The sequence below is a fragment of the Saccoglossus kowalevskii genome, chromosome 11 (assembly GCF_978046115.1).
Source record: "Saccoglossus kowalevskii chromosome 11, keSacKowa6.1, whole genome shotgun sequence".
NCBI lineage: Eukaryota > Metazoa > Hemichordata > Enteropneusta > Harrimaniidae > Saccoglossus > Saccoglossus kowalevskii.
This window is the reverse complement of record NC_140651.1, coordinates 14737689-14758774: the sequence shown is the minus strand read 5'-3', so window position 1 is coordinate 14758774 and position 21086 is coordinate 14737689. Positions and strand designations below refer to the sequence as shown.

Sequence of the window (21086 nt, the reverse complement as noted above, 5' to 3'; positions counted from 1 at the left end):
GTTTATATATCATGTCGGACCTAACAAGTTCTCTCAATGTACAGTCCAGGTTTAATTTAATTGGTTTAATTTTAATCAGGATTGCATTTTTTTAAGGGCATGATGTACTCGTTTCATTTGTCACATTTCAAGGTGAATACACTGTCTGATTTCATTTTCGCATTCTATCATGTAGATTTGCGCTATTTAAACTGTTGGCTTGCTGATTCAGTGACGAGACCTGGGAAGGCTGGACTCATAATGGACATACACGATACACTAAATGAACCATTGGAAGTTCAGAACATTATCAAAGAATTGCACCTTGTCCCGTGCCCAGAAGGAGGGTATTACATACAAACGTACCGGTCTGGTTCAGAACCGATGTCGTCACCTGCACTAACCGACATTAATGGCACTGTAATGACACCTGTAGGACGCAGGAATTCAGTGCGTAATGTCTGCACATCCATAGTGTATCTACTGACCAAGAATTCCCCGATAGATTTCCTGCATCGAAATGAATCCGATATGGTGAGGTATTACCATGGCGGGGGGACAGTTCAGGTTTACACAGTTTCACCCGACGGTAAACTTCATCAACATAGACTAGGAATGAATTTCTCTGCGGGAAATGTTCTGCAAGTGGTGACGCCCGGTGGCTTCTGGGAAGCCTTGGAGCTGGTTGATGGCGATTGGGCTCTGCAGGGGGAGGCAATGGCCCCAGGGTTCGACGATCGCGACTTGGTTCTTGGGACACAGGAATCGATTTCCCATTTCTCAAGAGAAATTAGGAATATGTTGAAACGATACATTTATTCAGGTGAAAACAAAACTAACTAGCTAAATTAATAAATGCTGCCCTCAAATCATATGTTCATGTTTGAAGTTCAATGTTAGAGTAATTATTAAACATATTCTTGTAAGCTCATTGTTTTGACTTGTGGGCCACAGGGTAGCACATCTGGTCTGATATGTGTTATTATTATCGTATTGTTATACTGTTAGATTTGAGGTTTGTCCATCTGTAAGCTTTAAAGCGCGGTGGTCGTCGCGCAGCGCGTGTTCGAATTTCATGTAAATAAACAATGTATTTTACATGCGTTGTATACGTCGCTATGAGTCCCATATCGAACAGGACGCGGCACGACGACTGCCGCCCTTTAACAAAAGATATATAAAGACTTCGGGAGGGGCATAAATTCTCGTTTAGGAAATGTTGGTGAAATTGGTGTAATCAACCATTGGGATATAAATTGATAAGAACAAGATGCACATATTTTACCATTCCAGTGTTTCACGCATTAATATTATTTTGTAAAAAGTTGAATTTTAGTGAAAAACACGTAGTTTTAATAACAAATGTTAAATAGTGTATTTTATGGGGTACAAACAATTACCGATCTGTGAGGAATGTCATTCTTCGGATACTTTTTTGACAAGACACTCTTACCGAAGTATTGTTTCAGACACAATCGCATGGGAAAAATAAGCCTACTCAAAGGTAATATCACATAAAATGCGATGTGAAAAAGGGCGAGTAGTCGTTCAAATCGGTCACTTTGTGGGAACCATAGAGAATTGTGATGACGCACTGTATTATTGACACAATGACATATAAAAATCAGTGAAAGGCAGAGTGAGAGAAGCTTAATCTCTCAAGATGGCTACGTCTTTGACATTTCGCCCAGGGCCAACGGTAAGTTTTCATTTTGTAATATACTATACTAGTAATCCCAGAGGTTCACTTAACAACACGTGATTTCGATAGATGGCGCCCTCTAGTGACCTGGACGAAATCCCGCAGCCATCTTTTCTCACTTTTGAGTGAGCTGATGATCAACGTCGGAATATAGCGTATATGCTACACCACAGGACTGCTACACTTTCAGTGTCTACATTTCGGTTGTGGCCGTTACAAATTGACACTAAAGACGCAGGAAGTGTTTTATAAAAAACAAAAATCGAAGGGAAAAGATAGATAGTTAAGCTATTGTCGCTTTAAACAAATGAATATCAAAACATTTTAGATCGTTTGAAGCAATGTATAACAAATTGTAAATATCTCAAGAAATAAAATTTGAATGGCAATCAAGTTGAAATTATACAAAACAAATTCAGTCGATTTATATTAAAAGTCTATCATAATGCACCAAATTTGGCTATAAGGGGGGGGGGGTAGGTAGGTTTACTATTAAAACGTTTAGACTTATTAGGATTATTAAGTACTGGCTTCGCATTTTATCACTACCCCGACGCAGACTGGTCTATTTATGTTACATGTTTCAGTACCATGAAGCAGAAAAGGGTAAAAAGTGTTGGGCCCTGAATTTAAAAATGTTACTTCTTTCTTATGGCCTGGGTGAGGCATGGTACAACCAAGGGGTGGAGAACTCTGAATACTTTGTTAAGCTTTTCAAACAGCGATGCTTGGACATTGATATTCAAAATTGGCAAAGTGGACTCGAGTTATTTCCGAAGTTGTGTTTTTATAGAAAATTTAAATATATATTTGGTCAAGAGAATTATCTTAAAACAGTTCAAAAAGACTGTTACAGGGAAGCATTGTGTCGCGTAAGAATTTCTGCCCATTGTCTACGTATTGAAACTGATAGAAAATTCCATAATACACGCACAGAAAGAGTTTGTATTTTATGTAATACTAATTGTGTAGAGGACGAGTACCATTTTTGCATTATCTGTCAGTTTTACCAAGAGTTTCCCTTAGCCGAAAAATTTATATCGCTATTACAATTACAAAATGCAGTAATCTTGCGTAATATTTCCAAATTTATTTTTCTCGCCACAAAAAAACGTAATACAATTATTTTGGTCTGACAGTTCATGTTCTTTTCATATTTTCTTGTTCTTTTTCAGTCACTGTAAAATGACTTGTTCTCTGTAAAATGTTATGTAATTACAATGAGTATACCTTGAGGCCGGAGGCCTACAGTATTATGAATAAAATTTATAATAATTCATAATAATGAAAATTTGAATTACGTTTAACGTCCCCAGTTTTTTTTAAACACAGTGAGTGTCTTAAGAAAGGGAACTGTTTTTTTATATCTCAAACTTATTAAAAATAAAATTAACTTGATACTATTTATAAGGATGTATGTATGGTGTAAATATGTTTAAACAATCTTGCATCACTATACGATATAAGAAAACTGACACAATACACGATTTCGATCTAAGAATTGATAAACCATAGAACAATGTTAATTTTATGCAGGAGTTCAATTAGTTTATGTGTAGCTGCAAGGTATATATTTAATGTATTGTATTTGGAATGTTTTATGTTTCACTGTAGTTAAAGTAATCTATGTGTGTACTAAGAAAATAAACAATTTGTATTTATGCTTACCAGGTTACCCAAATGACAACGTATATTAAAACATGTTCTTGCACTATGTTATATTCTTACACAAACCTACATATTATTTATAAACAAAATAGTCCAAGTCCCGACTAAATGACGGGAAAAATATCATCAAATACACGAAAACGAGTATTACAGAAAATCCTTTTAAATTTCGCCCTGTCATTTAATTGCTTTGTGTATTATGTGCAACATACATCTAACGAGTATTGACATTATGTCGCTAAAAACACGTGCGCACACAGTAGATGGTATTTTTTAAACAGTGTGTCGTGGCCCAACTTTTGATTACAGTGGTTGGAATGATTACGCGCGTAAGCGTCCTCTAATAATAAAAACAAACATGGCTGCCACCATAGTTTGACCGGACTCCACACAAAGATGTTCGCTGACACTGTTCTAAACATTTGGGATTTCGGCATTCCCATGGTGTATCTTTGGAAAGAACGAAAAGATATATAATAATAAGGTTATTACGAGAATACCTCAAAGTATGCACTCAGACAGTACGCCGCGCATCGACCTCCGCTGCGCGTCTGTCGATACTCCAGCTGTACTGTCTTCGTGCATACTTTGACGTATCCTCGTAATAACTTTAAAATATTAGGACTGGTCGTGTGGTTGTACAGCAGTGAAGTATTATCCGTATATCTAAGATACAAATCAAGGTTATATTATTTCATAGTCCCCAAATATCTGTATAAACTCCATTTTCGACATTGTGAAATAATTTCGTTTCATGCAGAAACATACATTATTTCTACTAAGTAAAATCATATTTATTAAAGTCATTGTTTATATATTAGTAAATGAGCACATTACTGTGTATTTGTTTAGATTCAGATTACTAAAATACAAAAATATAGTTTCTGCCTTAAGTCCAACATCAGTTTACATGGTAGTTGATTGAAGCGTATTTGTTTGTAAACTATCGACTGCTGATATATACACCTGCAAGCACGTCGATGTACGATCGTAGACATTACGTCATTACCTCTACACTAACATAATCACGCTTTTTCGCAGACAGTCTTTTTCAAACGTGTAATCATATTCGCGGAAATCATTACAAATCACTGCTACATTTGACAATGAAATGTAATAAAACTGTGTTTTTAAAATATGTTCATATAATGAAAATAATCGTACGTTGGAGTTGCTAGCCATGTCCTCTGATTGACCTCAAGTTACTTGACAGATATATTTTGTTTATTTTAATAATACGAATCGTAATGGCGGCCGCGGCTGTAATTCTGTGACGCGTGTGTCTAGTGTAGCCTACGTGACTCACTGATATATTGAACTCCGTAATGGGCATTTATATACTTGTGGTATATTACTGGTCATTGCAATTATGTGTGAATCTTCATATAAATAGAAGCGCACCCCACTAAAAAGTACACCCACCCTTCTCGAAATGGTTCACTCCATTGACCTGCTTATTGGTACACAATTAAGGCGATGACTCACGCTATACAATTAGCAAACGAGATCCCGTCATTCTGAGCCAAGTTCGGTCATTGTGACGTCAGCTTGACCGATGTTCTTCGGTTCGCGCCGTCCTGATATAAAGTATAAAAGACGAGCCCTTGCCACATGTGGCAGTTAGTCTGGCTGTGCTGGGGGACATCGTTACTTGAGTTCCGCTGAACCACAGTCATTATAACATAGTCATGGAGGTGATGGGATTTGAATTGTACGTCTCTCCTGTCTGGCTGATTGCAGCGATGTTGGTATTCTTAATATACACGTGAGTATATGCAATGTAGATGTATTACACACAACGTCATACACGACGAACCAATCTCAATAGTCTTAGGGACTCATTCAATGACTTGAATGAACTTTGCACATGTGTCACCTATGTTCCTTGATAAATATAGCCCCCTAGTTTTGTGGTATATGGTTTAACAGGACATAATTTACGTCGTGCAAAATACTCATATCATAATAACAACGTTATGGCAATAACCAGATTTATCCAAAACTGTGCCACCACAAGTGTACTTAACTCCTCGTCTTACGTGATCGGTATCTTTGTTTTTAGACCCAAAGTCAGTATTACTGCGAAATAAAATTTTCTGATGCGCAACGTGTTGCTAGGCGCTTTAAATGACACAATTTGTTTTTAACAAATTTAACAGTTTTAAAAACAATGAAGTCGCATTTTTTTAGAAAATAAATGTTTTATTTGTGAAATAGTTTATTGTAAAGTATATAATTGTTTTTATGCCTGTAGCTGTAGTTCAATAAAATAAATAAATAAAATAAAAATATACCCTCACCGAGGGTGTGATTTCACATGGGCACTGTGAGGGCGTTCTCTAAGGCGTCATATGTCGTTACGCAAACTGGAAATTTCATCAAAACCTGCTTGAACAAATTCGCGTGTCAAATTTATAGAACATAAATTGGTGGCGCATATTGACCAAAATAGGATCGTCATTATTTAGAAGCTGCTAATCAGCCAGTCACCAGATATAGTGTAAGATGGAGTGGAAAGAAGTAGCATAATCGTTTGGCTTAGTAGAAGATGAATGTGACATTTTTTTTGAATATTTAATTTTCAAATAAATTGTTGTTATTTTGATTTATTTTCTAAAAATGTAGAACAGCTATATCATTTTCCTCCCAGGTACGCCACATGGCCATATTCTTTGTTCCAACAACTAGATATTGCAGGTCCTAAACCGTCTCCACTGGTGGGCAACATGTTCCAAATGTTCAAGGTACGTTCAGCTGTGTATCTATAAATATTGACCAAGGAAATACATTCTTTTGAAATGCAAATATTCAATTGTAGCTTATCGTATGTAAGTTTTCTTGTAAAGTTACATTCTGAACAAGGCAAGTGGAGCTAAATGCACGCTAAGTACAGATTACGTGCACGCCGCGCCACGTGCCATGCACGCTACATGCTGATACGCGAAAGCATTTAAAACGATAAAGAATTTGTAAATAAATCGGTCTCAATGAATGCAATTCAGTGTGCTTATGTTTATTTCAGGGCAACGGAATGCATGAAGTGATCAGAAATTGGAAAAATCAATATGGTTATGTGTATGGGTAAGATAATGACATTCATGTGTTTCGTAATATTAGTGATCATGTAGTTGCAACTAAAACATTCACCCCTCCCCCACCCAGTGTCATGATTTTAATTTTTAGGTATTATTCAGATTAGTATCGATTTCATGATGCGATGTCTGAATTAAAATCGACCGAGACAGTCTACAAATGCCCGACGTTTACTAATGCATCTATTCGCAAAATAGTACGATCGCCGTTCATAAATGCTCAGGCCCAGTATACACTGAGAATATCATGTACATATCAGCTGACATTATTACGTGTGCATTTTAGTGATTTGTTGTTCTGTTTGTAGGGTGTATTTTGGACGAGAACCGTACCTTGTTATTTCTGACTTAGATATGTTGAAGGATATACTCGTCGGGAAATTCAACTGTTTCCCAAACAGACGGGTAATTATTCTATATTAATCAAGTTTCGTTAGAACATTTAACATATTTTTAAAGCTACGATTTGTTATATTCTCCACCAATGCATGCAGTATTTCAAAAAACATGGTTCAGACAAATACGCTTTTAATAATTAATCTACTCTTTCGTGGTGGCGGTATAGAAAATTACACTGTCATATATTTACGTCTACAAATCTGTGACAAAAATTTTATATCACACTTGTATAGGCGGCGACAATTTGTCAAGAGCCTCTGAGTTCTGGTTTGGGTGCCCTCAGAAACAATAAATGGAAATACGTTCGGAAACTGTTGACACCGGCATTCAGTACATCGAAGATGAAACTGGTAATCAATTTAAATAATATTTATATTAGAATTCATTATGGCTATTAACGATGGATGTGAAATAATAATATAATTGTTATATTTATTAAATCACATATTTTCAATAAATGCTTAAAAAGTGATACTGTTTTTAGTGTTTTATCTAGACTTTAATTTTGTCATAGATGTCCGTGTTAATAAGGCAATGCACAGACAACATGATGACACATTTAAGTAATTGTGCCAATGATGGTGATGGACCTATAGACCTTAAGGAGTAAGTACTGACGAACAAGCAATCTAACTTCACATCTTGTTACAAGTGAAATGTAGGTTTGATAAGCTTTCTGAGATGACAAGATGGGAATGACCAACAAAATGAACAAACTTTCCTTGTTATGACATTGTCCCATTTATTTTTAAATAACTTAATTCGAGTAACTGATATTTGTGGAATATAATGTAAATACATTGAAAATCATTCGTGTCTTTCTAATTTATTTCAAAGGAAATTTAGTGCTTATTCTAATGACTGTTTACTCAGTGCTGCATTTGGTGTAGAAATCGACTCTCAGAGTGAGGAAAGCAATCAATTCATCGTAAACTTGAAACAAATGTTGAGTCAACTGAACATGAACTTGATGTTGACCCTTCGAAGTAAGTATACGAATTTAATGTGTATCATCAAATTGTATTGCCACTATATCCAATTTTCAAAGTTGTTAACAAACCATAAACAGCGTGAAACAAACTACAAATCTATATACCAACAATAATTGAAAATCGTTAATTGTCAGTATTACGTTTTAAGTGGTATGGTGACTAGGTGCTGCTGTTGTCTTGTTTATTAAACGTTGTATTTTTGTTCCAGTTATCTTACCGTTTCTGCGACCATTATTCGACTTTTTCAACTTGAAAGTTATCCCTCATAATTTGATGAATTATTTTGTCATGGAAACCAATCAGACGATTGAATTCAGAAAATCACAAGATGATCCGGTATGTATTTTTGTTGCTAATATATGATTGGCTGAATGTCAGTCGCCACGGAAAGTATAGATTAACGCGTTACCGTCTGCGCATTGTGGAGTTTTCCCTCGCTGCGTAAAAATAATGTTTGTATGTTTGCATACACAAAATTCAAATGCGGGTATACACGACTAAGCCACTAAGTGATATGATTTAATATTGCTTGTTGCCGGTTTCGAGTCCCGAGAACACTTTAGCGCCATTGATAACTATTATCACGAAGCAGTTATTACAATATTCATCAACAAATATCCATTATTATAGAGAATTGACTTGCTACAGTTAATGTTGAATGCTCACAAAGATGTGAAGGAAGGAGAATTAGATGAAGAGGAACGCATGAAACTAACCAATAATGAAATACTTGGACAGGTGTGTATTCCGTGTTATCTCTACTATTCGGCCCTGTGACCCATGACCAGTTGCTTCTTTGTTGTTTCAGGGCTGTTATGCAATGGTAGTTATCCTCATTTCTTAGCACGTGGCTAATTTATTTCCATGCCACGCATTTGCCCTCATCTCTGATTTGTTTCATGTTGATTGTTTTGAGTATGCAACATTGGATACGACACATGACAATCTGATTATTCTCTGACAATGGCAATGTGTACAACCTAGTAATTTCATCGATTTTTTATGTGTGTAAACTGTTCTGTACATTATTAATATGGCGTTGTGTGTATTTGGCTTGTAGTTGATTTTCCCTTTTGCGTAATACTTTCCTATTTCCATTATTGTTAAAGGGAACCTCAATCCAAACAACATAATGACCCCTAAAGAAAAAGCTCCACAAATGTAGGAGAATGCAATTTACAGATTTGTTGTATCACTTTTCATTCTCTAGATATTCCACTTTTCATCAGTATTACGTAGTCAGCCATCTTGATTTTCAAGCAAAGGATTATGGGTAAAGTATGACATCATAGAATCTGTTGTCAGAAATTGAGAAAATGATTTCATCTATAACTTCAAAAGTTGAACTTCAAATTGGCTGAAAGTTTAGAAATTGGTAGCATACATGTACTGGTGCCATCCATGCTTATAAAATAGTTGTCATGGAAACAGAACTGAAAATATTTATTTTTATGTTTTTCTACCAAATGCTAAAATTTCCTTATATTGTATACAATTTACCAACGTGAGTAGGTTATATAGGTGATATATCACATGTTGAGTGCAAAAAGGGGACAAAAAAGTGACATTCTATATTTCACAACTAAAATATTGATTTTTATTTTTTTAACGTTTTCAACAATATCTTCACTTTATGTGTATTTGTAAAATTCCCATTTCCATTACTATAATTATATACATGAGTAATATGTACAACGAAAATTTGAACTAATTCGCATCAGTATTTCTTATGTTATAGATGAAATAATTTTCTCAATTTCTGACAACAGATTCTATGATGTCATACTTTACCCATAATCCTTTGCTTGAGAATCAAGATGGCTGACTACTTATTAACAATGAAAAGTTGAATATCTAGAGAGTGAAAACTGTTATAAAAAAAGTGTAAATTGCATTCTCCTACATTTGTGGAGCTTTTTCTTTAGGGGTCATTATGTTGTTTAGATTGAAATTCCCTTTAAATCAGTGTGGTGAAAATCTCAAATGCTATGTTACATTGTTTCATCTAACGAGTGTTACAATAAATTCCATTAACACAGTGTGCTATAATAACCAAAGACGAAACCATTTCATTAACCCCCAGAGTTTAACATTCTACTTAGCTGGTTATGAAACTACGAGTACCATGATGTCATACACTGCGTATTTGTTAGCTACGCATCCCCATATACAGGATAAGCTGCGTGACGAAATCAATGACGTAATGATACGACACGATCATCCTGGCTATGATGCCCAACGTGAGATGTCATACTTGGACCAAGTCTGCTGCGAAGCTCTGCGTATCTTTCCACCCATTACATCGTAAATATTTTATCTTCGCTACTTCTCATTTATTCGGACAATTTACAACAGACCTAGTTATGTCTTTTTTGAACCGTGTCGCAAAACTCTTTGAAAGGTCGCCGGAAAAGTAATGAATAATGTGAAAGATTCATTAATTACCTTAAACGTAAATCTTTTTTTAAAAAATGTCATCATAACACAGTGTATAAAACATAATATAGCCATGCAACAATATATATATATATATGAAATATTGAAATTAATTTGTGAATCGTCTTACAATATTTCATTCTGTGAGCATTTGTTGCTTTATTTTAGAACAGACCGTCAATGTAGCGAGGATTGTGTCATTTCGGGTAATATATTTGTCCCAAAAGACGTTAATATCCACATACCTATTTGGGCAATTCACCATGATCCGGAAATATATCCTGATCCTGAGAAATTCGACCCTCAAAGGTGATGTTAAATTTGAATATAATTTGAATAATATTCTGGTTATCATTATGAACAATAAGTTTTTTACGTTGTCTATTTAAGTTAAATATTCTTCGTATACAATAGTGAAAAATATGCATTATTGCTACCATCAATTATCGCATTCGTAATAATGTTGTTTGATTTACAGATTCTCTGCAGTGGAACTTAACAAACGACATTCCTATGCATGGCTTCCATTCGGCGGTGGTCCTCGTGTGTGTCTTGGGATGCGTCTTGCGATGTTAGAATCAAAGTACGCTATTGTGAGAATTCTGCAGAAATACAAGTTGGAGACGTGCGCAGAGACTGAGGTATGTAAAGCCCCTTTCACAATTGGTGCCAAACAGACTACAACGGCTTGCGACTCGAAATTTTTCCCGTTGTACGACTCGTTGTAGCCGTTGTACCACTTATTGTACGATCCAGATGCGACAAAATGGTCGCATCTCGGTCGGGGAAAAAAACCGTGCTGCTCCGATATTTTGAGCGACTGACGCGATGAAAAATAATTGCACGACAGGCAGTACGAGTGTTGTGCGACTTTGCACGCACTCGTAAGACCCCGAACGAGTGTTGCACGAGTATTTTCATGTCGTACGATGATGCGTTCTGTCGTACGAGTCCGTTGTACCACCCTAAGACTATTGGAAGACCTGGCTTGCCCCCTTTGCAACGTTGTACGATTTTTTTTCACCCCCAATATAAGCTCGAGAACTCCTGAGCTTTCATCCCAAATACGTACGATTTTATATATTGCTTGCGACTCAAAGACAACACTTCTACAACAGGACGGAAAAAATATTTTCGAAAAAAACATTATCGCACGAGTGAGGCGCCAATTGTGAAAGGGGCTTTACGATTGTGTAATTGAAGTAAGGTACAAATGTTGATTTACTCAGCGCTGTAAAAACAATTTGTGATATCACCTGATGTATATCGTGTCTGAAAATGTGCATATCATTCATATACTGTTGAGATTTATGTTTGCACGTCAATTTAAAAAAAGATGTCCGAGTATTTTGTATTCACAGTACATTTTTGTTTATGTCTTCAGATTCCGCCTGTTGCTGACAAGAAAGGAATGTTATCGCCTGTAAATGGAATAAAGCTAAAGCTGGTCCAATTAAATGATATATAATGTAACTTTACGTATTTCATTCTTATGAATTGCAGGCTGTAAAGTTGTAGGTTATTACAAAGTAAACAATATATAATATGAAATGAAGCTTATTTGAAATTATGAATGTGTTTAAAGATGGCATAGTTGCCATAACGCTCGTATAAAGTTGTTCTGTGTATTATACACATTCCAGAGCATAGTTAACATGACGATCACGGCTTGTTTGACATGGGAGCTATGCCACGTTAACATTTAATCAATTGTTGACAAATTTTAAAGGTAGAAATGTCATTTGGGCTGACATTTTTTACGGAAGTGGGGAATATGGAATGATGATATTTTATTCTGAAAACGAGGTAAAAGGAATATTACGATTACAAAACAAATAGGATAATCAGACATTTTTAAAAATAATTTTATTTTCAATGTTTTAATTCTTCAATTTTTGCTGACATTGTTGCATGCAACTGTTGTGTATCCTTATTTTACAAACTTTGTCACGAATAATATCGTTTTATTATATTTAATTAAATTGATTTGTTCCCCTCGATTTGTATACACGTTTGCTGTGCCAAAATAATTACATGTATTGTAATCATGTACATGTAAATCAATAAGTATGCGTAACAAGAACGCACAGTAACTACACAATAATATAATGTTAAGATGATTAGTATACTTGATATATATAGGTAGACCGAAAAGAGCAACCAACTATGTAAGTAATTAATGCTTTAATAAAATCACAATTGTTAGTAAAGGGTGTTATATTGAATATAAGTGTTTATCCCAATATCCGAGTATATTAGGATTTTCGACGGTACTTCCAGAATGACAAGTTGCTTGAAGCTAAACATCACTATGTGGCGTATATTTGAGATGTATATTGTTACTACGAGCCGTTATTACGAGTCTCACACTCACTACTCTACACGCTTATCAAATACAATGATATGCGAAGCATAAACGTTATAAGAATAAGCAGTAAACCAAGATCTGACATTACACTATGTTAATACAACCGTTTAGACCCCATGAACACGCAACGCAGTACATTCAGACTGTCGAAATGTCTGGTAAAAGTTAACAAGTTTAATTGTTCATTTGCTCAGTACGGCACATTTCTGCTTCACTACCAATAGTCCAAAATTCCACTTCACTCAGTCTTTCACTCAGACTCCACTCCGTGCAACATGCATTACAACCGTTACGGCTCACCACTCGCAGGCCATCTGGAAAATGGTCCACACTAAACAGATATCAAAAGTGACAATTTTGTCATAATATTACCTTCTTCCCAAAAAATGTTTTGCGAAAATATTTTTCCTTCAGTTCTCAGTGAGAGGACTTCTGCTTAGAAAGTCAGCACCCACATAGTCTGCACTATCTAAATATTCAATTCGGAATCCATATGTTTTTAGGACTAATGCCTAACACATTACTCGAGCAATTGTCATCAAGATGAATAATGAAGAAATTAAATGTCACAACAAATTAGCCTCTTAAAATAAAAAAAATATGAATACACAACAAGTTCGGTAACTTTTTTAAGAATTCGATCACAACATGAAAGATTATACAAAACAATCAGAAACACAGTAACAATACAGAAAAATAGAATAAAAAATCAGCAAAACGGGGATGGAATGGTGGGTCGTCGAATACTTTGAAAACTAGAGTGAAAGATCTAATAAATAAAACTAAATGACAGATTTATTAGAAATTAGCCTCTCTACCTACATAGTAAAAAATAATGAATACATAACTATTTCTCGTTGAAAAACCGGAAGTTTATTAAAGTAACTTTATTAGGAAATATTCCTAATATTTACAACACTAAATATAAAAATATATATATATAACATGAAGCAACCAGGATAAGTAGTGACCAAAGTCATCCTGAATGTGAATCATTACAACGAGTATCTAAAGGCACTCTGGCATTTTTGATATGGGCATCGGAGCGTCAGTAACGTACAACCCATATTTAGACTTGTAACCCGTATACCTTCAAAGCCTACAGTCAGCAACGCAATACACTCGACACAATGCAAATACGATGTTTCAAGTAGGCAATTTTAATTAACAAACAGTCACCTCGACCTAATTTCACATTGTCGAAAACGGAAAGTCTTTATCGCAGTCACAGTCATTCTACTTGTTGTCGCAGTGTTAGTGTTTGTCTCAATCGGTTGAGTTTGATTGATATTTGTATGTTATCACACTGTACCATTTCATTTCAGTTGTTTGTTTAGTAAGGCTGCTTCATTTTCCAGCTTACTAGTATTTAATGAATTTATAACACGATTGTAGGAATATTTCACTGTTATTTGATAAACGTGTCTAGTGGGAATCTACCCGGTTCTCGATACATACTCATAATGGAGGTGTGTTTTTTCACGCCAATTATAAACAGCAAAAGAATCAAATGAACATCCTTCACATGTGTTCTATTTTGTGTCTCCCAAACGTCGCTCCAATAAACTAGAATTGGTTCAATTAATGTATCAAACAATGATAATAGTGCTGTTAATAATATGTCTGAGTCGAATATGCATCTTTGGCCCTTTTTTTATTGCTTTTGGCAAAACTATTAATTAAAATATTTTAAACTATGCTTTGTTTTTTTCTTATAGCAAAATATATTTATAAATTAAATTACTTAATATACGGTTATATTTATTAAATAACATAATATTTGTTTTCTCTGTGTAGAACGTTAGTTTCCATTTTTTTTGTGTAGGATGCGAGATTGACCAGACAATTTTGTATAAACCTGATTTGGTTTCAGAGAGGATAACTACGTCATATGCGCACAACAGGCAACTGACTTTATTTTATTTAAAAATTGGCGGGTGACATGTAGCTGCATCAAACATATCGGAAGATTATTAATAAATATATTAGACAGTGTGGGTCCAGATTATAACCCCGTTTTACACCTGTCTTTGAAGAGAACTGTTCTGTTAATCCATCTTAAAGTTTTATTTTGTGTTTTACTTAGCTGTACATATCTTTTATTAAATTATAATAATATGTGTCACCTGCTATCCTTGAATTTAATAATTTTATGATCATGCCTTCACGCGAAACGCCATCGTCTATAGTCCGACGAAGCATCCATATAGTTTGTTGGAGTTTCTTGTTTTTTTATGGTTATTATCTTTTGTGTCTAGTTTGTGAAATCTACATTGATGTAGTACAAATATTTGGCAATTATACTCTACTTGGGCCTTTAATAGCCATTACGCGTGTCTCCAGTTTATAGAAAAAAGTTGAATTTCAAATCGCGTGCGCGGTAAAACCAAACTTCGTGGCGTGCTGAAAGTTTAATTTATTGTGATGAAATGTTTGCACGTATCTGTTGATCGACTTAATTAGTTGATTACGAGTGAATGGCTGTGTTATGTATGTTATGTGTTGTGTATCGTTTAGGCCTATGCGATGTCCTGCACGGAAATTGGCTCAGTGATTTGGAACTAATTACGAGATAACCGTCGCTATTCGGACTACTATTTCTGACAGTTAGTATTCGCAGTTATTAATGTAGTGAACGATTAATCAAAAGATATGACGTGTTCAGTACTTAGTGTGATTGGCTTTATGATTGAAGAGTCTTTTAACTGCTTTGTAATTGGTTAACGTTTTGAAAGTGAATAAAGAGAGTTTGAGTTGGTCTTGGCGAGTACACCAGGACAGACGGAGTCCTGGAGAGTCTTGGGGCGAGTCTTGACGCAGTCTAGAGAGAGTCTTGGGTCAGTCTTAGTGAGTCTTGGGGACTTTTCCCCAGGGCGCTGTGTCTTATAGAGTGCTCGACTGACCGACTAAGACGACAGTTGAAACGTATTTTGTTGTGTGCGTCTATTTGACTGTAAAGTTTAAGTGACTTTCCCGATCCCGTACCTCAAGGGGACGCGATAGAGAGACGAGACGAAATTCCCCCCTGACACGTGTGGAGGACCCTCAGAGGAGAAAAATTTCCCCATGATAATATTGTCAGCATCTCAGTGTAATGCTTGTCAATATCTAATCTCCAGAAAAAAATATTTGGAAATAGTTTCACTATCATTTATACCTAGTAGTTTGGTCTTAATATATTTTTTAATTACCTGTCTTCGTAACTTATTATGGATAATTGAATAAATATGAAACATTAAAAAAACTTAAATAATTCAAGCATAAATAATTCACCCACTTTTCTTCACCTACTATTGCAACTGAAAACAAATATGATTATCGTATAATTTTGTGCACCCCTCCCCAATAATTAGAAACGTATTGTTGCAGTACACACATATACGTCATGGAAAGCAGCATTTACGTATATTTGATTGTTCTTATAAATTCACTTATTAAATAATATGAAAATAAAAATATGCACATCTTCATGAATAAATTGTCTACAATTGACTGTGGTTGCGTATTTCCGCTGCATTTGTAAAAAAAGACAAGTTTTGTATTGTTCTTTTCTATGAGCGATTATGATGTTTTATAATACGGTATTGTTAACCCAGTGTTATTTGGGGACAATAATTGTAATTGCATATTACAGCATAAGACATGGTGGTAGTGTGTACAAATATGTTGCTATCTGAGGAGTCTCTGGGTTGGTGTGGCTTGTTAGCTTGTGTAGTGTCGCTTATGTGCGGGCTTCGAATACGAACACAAAGTTCAGAACCGTCAATGAGGTTTGTCAATCACCTAATTGATGGTGCTGAACGTCAATTACATAAAACGTAAATTGCAGTTGACCTCACTGTGGTGACGCATGCGTTGTGGAATACGGAACAAATTGACCGAAGCATGCGCACTGCGTACACAATATGCTAATAACCTTTAACGAGATTATATTTATATATATATCGTACATTTTTCGTATTTGAAAGTGCAATAATAAATAGAAATCATCTATTATGAAACTCCGGAATCACGTATATTCGGTCTTGATCCCCACTCTGTTTTGTAAATATCTCCACTTAGACTTGGTTTGTTACTGAGAGAATTCTGGCTTTTCTGGCCGTACGTGCCAAGAAACGACAAGTACATGTACGTGTTAAATCTGACAGGCCTTTACACCGAAATTTGCAATTCTTTTTTTATGTGCGATTTCTTGTTCATTGATGTTTTCTACTCAATCAATTTCTAAATCAAGACAAGACAAATGTTTGGCTATAGCGCCATCTATCATTCATTTGTGGGAAATCATCTTTGCTTGCAAATTTCTGATTGGAATGAAGTTTGAATCTCAGACTAATGTCAGTCTGAGCTTGAATCTGGCAAAGTGTGGTAGTATTGACCTGCCTATTCAAGTGAGCATTAACCATTAAACTGATAGAGTTTTGAATTATCTCTGTCAAATGTCAATGGTAAAGCAATGGTAAACCAGTCTCTGCCCTTAGTGTCAGTTTTGGTAACAGCGCCGTCTCGCGTCCAATCGACATGATTCATTAATACCATTCGCATGGCATTGTGGGTAAATAAAAAAAAACGAAGGGTCACTGAAAATAAAGATGGCGGACATGGAGAAAGGCGTGCGCAAAAGCGCGGTAAGTATGACCTCATAGAGGCTACTTTCTTGAAAATATTTAACAATTGAAGTCTGGATTAATTCCTTGTGTATGACTGACCGCATATAAGTTTATTACTGGCTTCTTTTTCAGATGTCCCCGAAATATCTGCATACCAATTCGACATCGCATACATGGCCGTTCTCTGCAATTGCCGAACTCATAGGTTCGTAGAAATTGTGTTGTTGTTTTTTTAATATGACTGCCGTTCACGCTTATCGTTGATGTATTTTGTGTCAACGTTTGATTTGAGAACACAGTCCCAATTGATGTTAAAATCAGGACCTCTTCCGCCTTTGCTAACTCGTTGTGTTCAACCCCCGGGCGACCGACTATTCAGTCTTCGTCCTACTCCTAGTAACACTCGACCTTAATTATATTTCACCAGGGCGGCAATTTTTATCTAGGCTATACATCTAGTACAGCCTGGGTCCATTCACTAATCACTTGACTGAAACTATACCCGGAAATAAGGCCGTGTTTTTTGTAAACAACCACAAAACAAACAAGGTATCAATAATCTTGAAATTTTGCGCTGCTGTTTGCTAATCGTGTATTTTACACGAAACCGAACATAGGGCGTGTGTATGTTTGCTGTTCACGTACTATTTATTTGAGCTATGATTTGTTTAAAATCTTCCGCAAAGACAGAAAAGTCAGCTATTTACTTACCAAGTTCATGGTGGCAGCATATTTTTCCTAATGTAAGGGAACTTGATCATGTACCATGTTGTGTGCATCTCAAGTTTATGCATCTAGCTATAAATAGGTGTGCAAAAATTCTGACCAGGGCGTATCAAGAGTTATATTTTACCAAGATAGTTTCATTGTTAACAAAAATATGTATAAAAAAGTGAGAGAAAAAAATCCAACAAATCAATAATATACTTTGATAAGTATTTCCCAAATAAAGTTAGTATTTTTGCTGAAAACATCTTCTAGTCCCCAGGAATGTTCATTGTGCCTTATAGTTCAATGTTATTAAAATCATGATGATTCTGCTTTCATTTGTTAAAAATGGTTAACGGTTTACATTTGCTACAATGTGCATACCTATGAAGGTTGATAATCTATAGATGGGGGGGGGGGGGGAGGCACCAGCTGACTCAAAACAAGATTCAAACGACAGTTATCCCTGGATGTTTCAGTTATCTACTCACTTTATAATTAAACACATGCATGTAGGTATTTTTAGTACAAGCTCTAACAACATGTTCAATTAGATTAAATTTCGTGTCAAACATTACATTTTAAATATGGAGCTAAAAAGTGTTTAGCTTGCTGCAAACACTAAATGCACATGCGCAAATGTAATACTAAAACAGGAAACAAAAATGTTCAGAAAAAAGCATAAAAATTGTTAGTGTTAGAAAAAAATAGTCAAAATTAGCTTATCATTCCCTCTTATCTTTGTTGAATTGTTTTAGTTGTGCACAAACTCTCAATGTGATGCACTTGTTGTTATACTACTCACTGCAACAACTTCCGTTGATCTGATAGGTCAAGTATGTCAGTATTGTTATGTTAGCACTTTTCTGGGAATTAACAAATATTGGCGAACAAAATTTGAATGTTGAAGTTTGATATGCTGACATTGAAAAAAACACACAACTTGTTTCTACTGTCAAGATTCATGTCACTAGTCATACAAATTTTGGCATTTTAAAAAGAGGTTTCGTGTTTTGGGGAATGTGACCGTCACCCAGATCGTTTTACATGTTGCATGGATCAAATTGGTCGCATCAAACATCTAGGTACATAATATTGACAACAATCATGCATCTGTAGACATTTTGTAATTTTTGTAAAAAGTAATATTTTATTTATTTTCTCAAATAATCTACCCGACCACAGGGCTAGTAACATAACATTTTCACCAGCCTGACTGAATAGTTGCCTGTAATTGGGCGTATGGTGGGCAGTAATTTAAAACACTGCCATCAGTTAGAAAGCGAGAGACAATTACCCATCCATGACGATGTGGAACTACAGACAGAAATTAAGTATTTTGTTTCTCTTAAAGATGAGACAGTGTACTCAAATATTTATCATGTTTGAATTTTATTCTACACTTCTGAATTGTAACTTGTATCTTCTTACTTTTTTGTGAGACAATTTGTCTCATCAGAGTAAAAGACCTGGGACAAAAAATTAAACCATGTAGGCAATATTTCATTTCGCGTGTCTGGTGAAAACACTTAAAAATAATATTCCAGGGTTTGCAATAGTGTCTTAGCAAGACGAGTCCCACATACAAAATTTTAAGAAATTGAAATTTGACCCTGAATAACTTTATTAGAGATTGGACCCCAGCTTGCCTGAAAAAACTGGGTCTCTCTTCAATTATTGGAGTCCGGGAAGCAAAATATGGGGTTAACGCAATCCCCGAATTATTCAATGTGAAGAATTTTTCTGTATTACAAGTCTGAGAAGCCATTAGCGTCTTTCATTTTGAATTCGCGTAACATTTTTTCCATGTTACTACTACATCAAACATAACATTTCCTTGGTTAGTTGTGTATAGCATTCACCTAAAACAGAATTTATTCATTTCAATGATATTGGATCACGATTACTGAAACTCAGTTATTATATAATTTTGTCACTATACTGTGAGAATGTAAGTGTGAAGTAGGGGTAAGGTAATACGGCATTGTTTTAATCATTGTTCATGTTATCATAGTGAATAAGCTAATTCAAATTTGCACTACTGAGTGCAAGTTGTAACAATATTATGATTCATTTCAATAATAACGTTTTAAATTTGAAATGATGCGTTAATCTCATCATAAAAGTGTAAAATGCAAATTTTGAACTTTTTTTCATTTTCTGTGACATTTTGGAATCTTGTATCGTGCAAAATTGTCTAGTGACCTCAATTTTTTTTCCATTTACAGTATCTTGGTTAAATGAATCCATAATAATTAAAGTTAAAGTAATACAACATATAATTTCCCAATCTGCACAAACCTTAAAAGTATTTTTTTTTTTTTTTTGCCTTTTATTAAAATTGCTAATTACTTTAAAAAAACATCATGTGGTCTTACATTTTAAAATGCCAAACTATCATACTACATGTATACAGTGTGTTTGACTTTCAATTCTGTTCATAAAAATCACCTCCGTAATGCTTTCTTTATAATATTTGTAAAATGTTGACAGGATCGCACAACAATCTTGGCGTATCAATCATGGTAAATTGTAAATCACAGTGACAGGTCAACCTGTGCATGAAAAAAACATGTCACAGTGTAAGGCCTGCTTATCGCAGTTGAGAGGGCCACCCACAGAACTCGCACTGGACAGGGGGTTCTTTCACTGCTAGTATGGGGTAGACAAGACAATAGTACTGGAAATGAAATACACATACACCAAAATATCGAGTTAAAGCTCCTGGCTTTAGTGCCTCTCAATATAATTACAAGAAATAAAGCACAGAAAATACAATGAATAAAGTCACTAAAATAGGGGATTGCTTCACAGTTCACACAACTCACAGTTCCAGGATGTATTAATGGACGACAGTCAATGGCTTCTGCAACACAACGAAGAAATACAGGAGTCTTGCTTGCAGAGGAACACTGGTATTCTGGAGGGCACCGCTGAAAGCAGGAGATTGCAGAGCAGTTCATGCTTGATCTTGCTTCTATGATTGAAAACTTGTAGATATTTTATAGTAAATCAATTGTTATAGCCTTAAAATCCTGACCTACATGTAGTAGTGTAATGTTTGTATATATATATATCTTTATTTCGTACTGTGGCCATTGGCCTTATGTACAGATACAAATAAATACATAA

General features: G+C 35.2%; 3 protein-coding genes across 3 annotated transcripts in view; all 3 read left to right on the top strand.

Annotated features, from left to right (window-relative positions):
- The first annotated feature begins 240 nt into the window (after positions 1-240).
- Positions 241-905, top strand: LOC144355640 (uncharacterized). Its single transcript, XM_078010710.2, has one exon. It carries the CDS (start codon positions 241-243, stop codon positions 820-822), a length of 582 nt encoding a protein of 193 aa, XP_077866836.2. The 3' UTR covers positions 823-905.
- Positions 906-4824: 3919 nt separating this feature from the next.
- On the top strand, positions 4825-12268 carry LOC144355641 (cytochrome P450 3A56-like). The gene is made up of 13 exons (XM_085505428.1): positions 4825-5114; positions 6000-6093; positions 6372-6430; positions 6750-6846; positions 7074-7190; positions 7355-7446; positions 7678-7826; positions 8041-8168; positions 8463-8570; positions 9916-10136; positions 10437-10577; positions 10747-10909; positions 11653-12268. Exons 1-13 carry the CDS (start codon positions 5038-5040, stop codon positions 11734-11736), a joined length of 1530 nt encoding a protein of 509 aa, XP_085361554.1. The 5' UTR covers positions 4825-5037; the 3' UTR covers positions 11737-12268.
- Positions 12269-17180: 4912 nt separating this feature from the next.
- The window catches only part of LOC100378324 (MORC family CW-type zinc finger protein 3-like), a 37597-nt gene continuing 33691 nt past the window's right edge, over positions 17181-21086 (top strand). The window contains exons 1-2 of the mRNA XM_085504898.1: positions 17181-17264; positions 17379-17451. Of these exons, the coding sequence (XP_085361024.1) occupies positions 17229-17264; positions 17379-17451 (109 nt within the window). The 5' untranslated portion in view covers positions 17181-17228. The remainder of the gene's footprint in view (positions 17265-17378; positions 17452-21086) is intronic.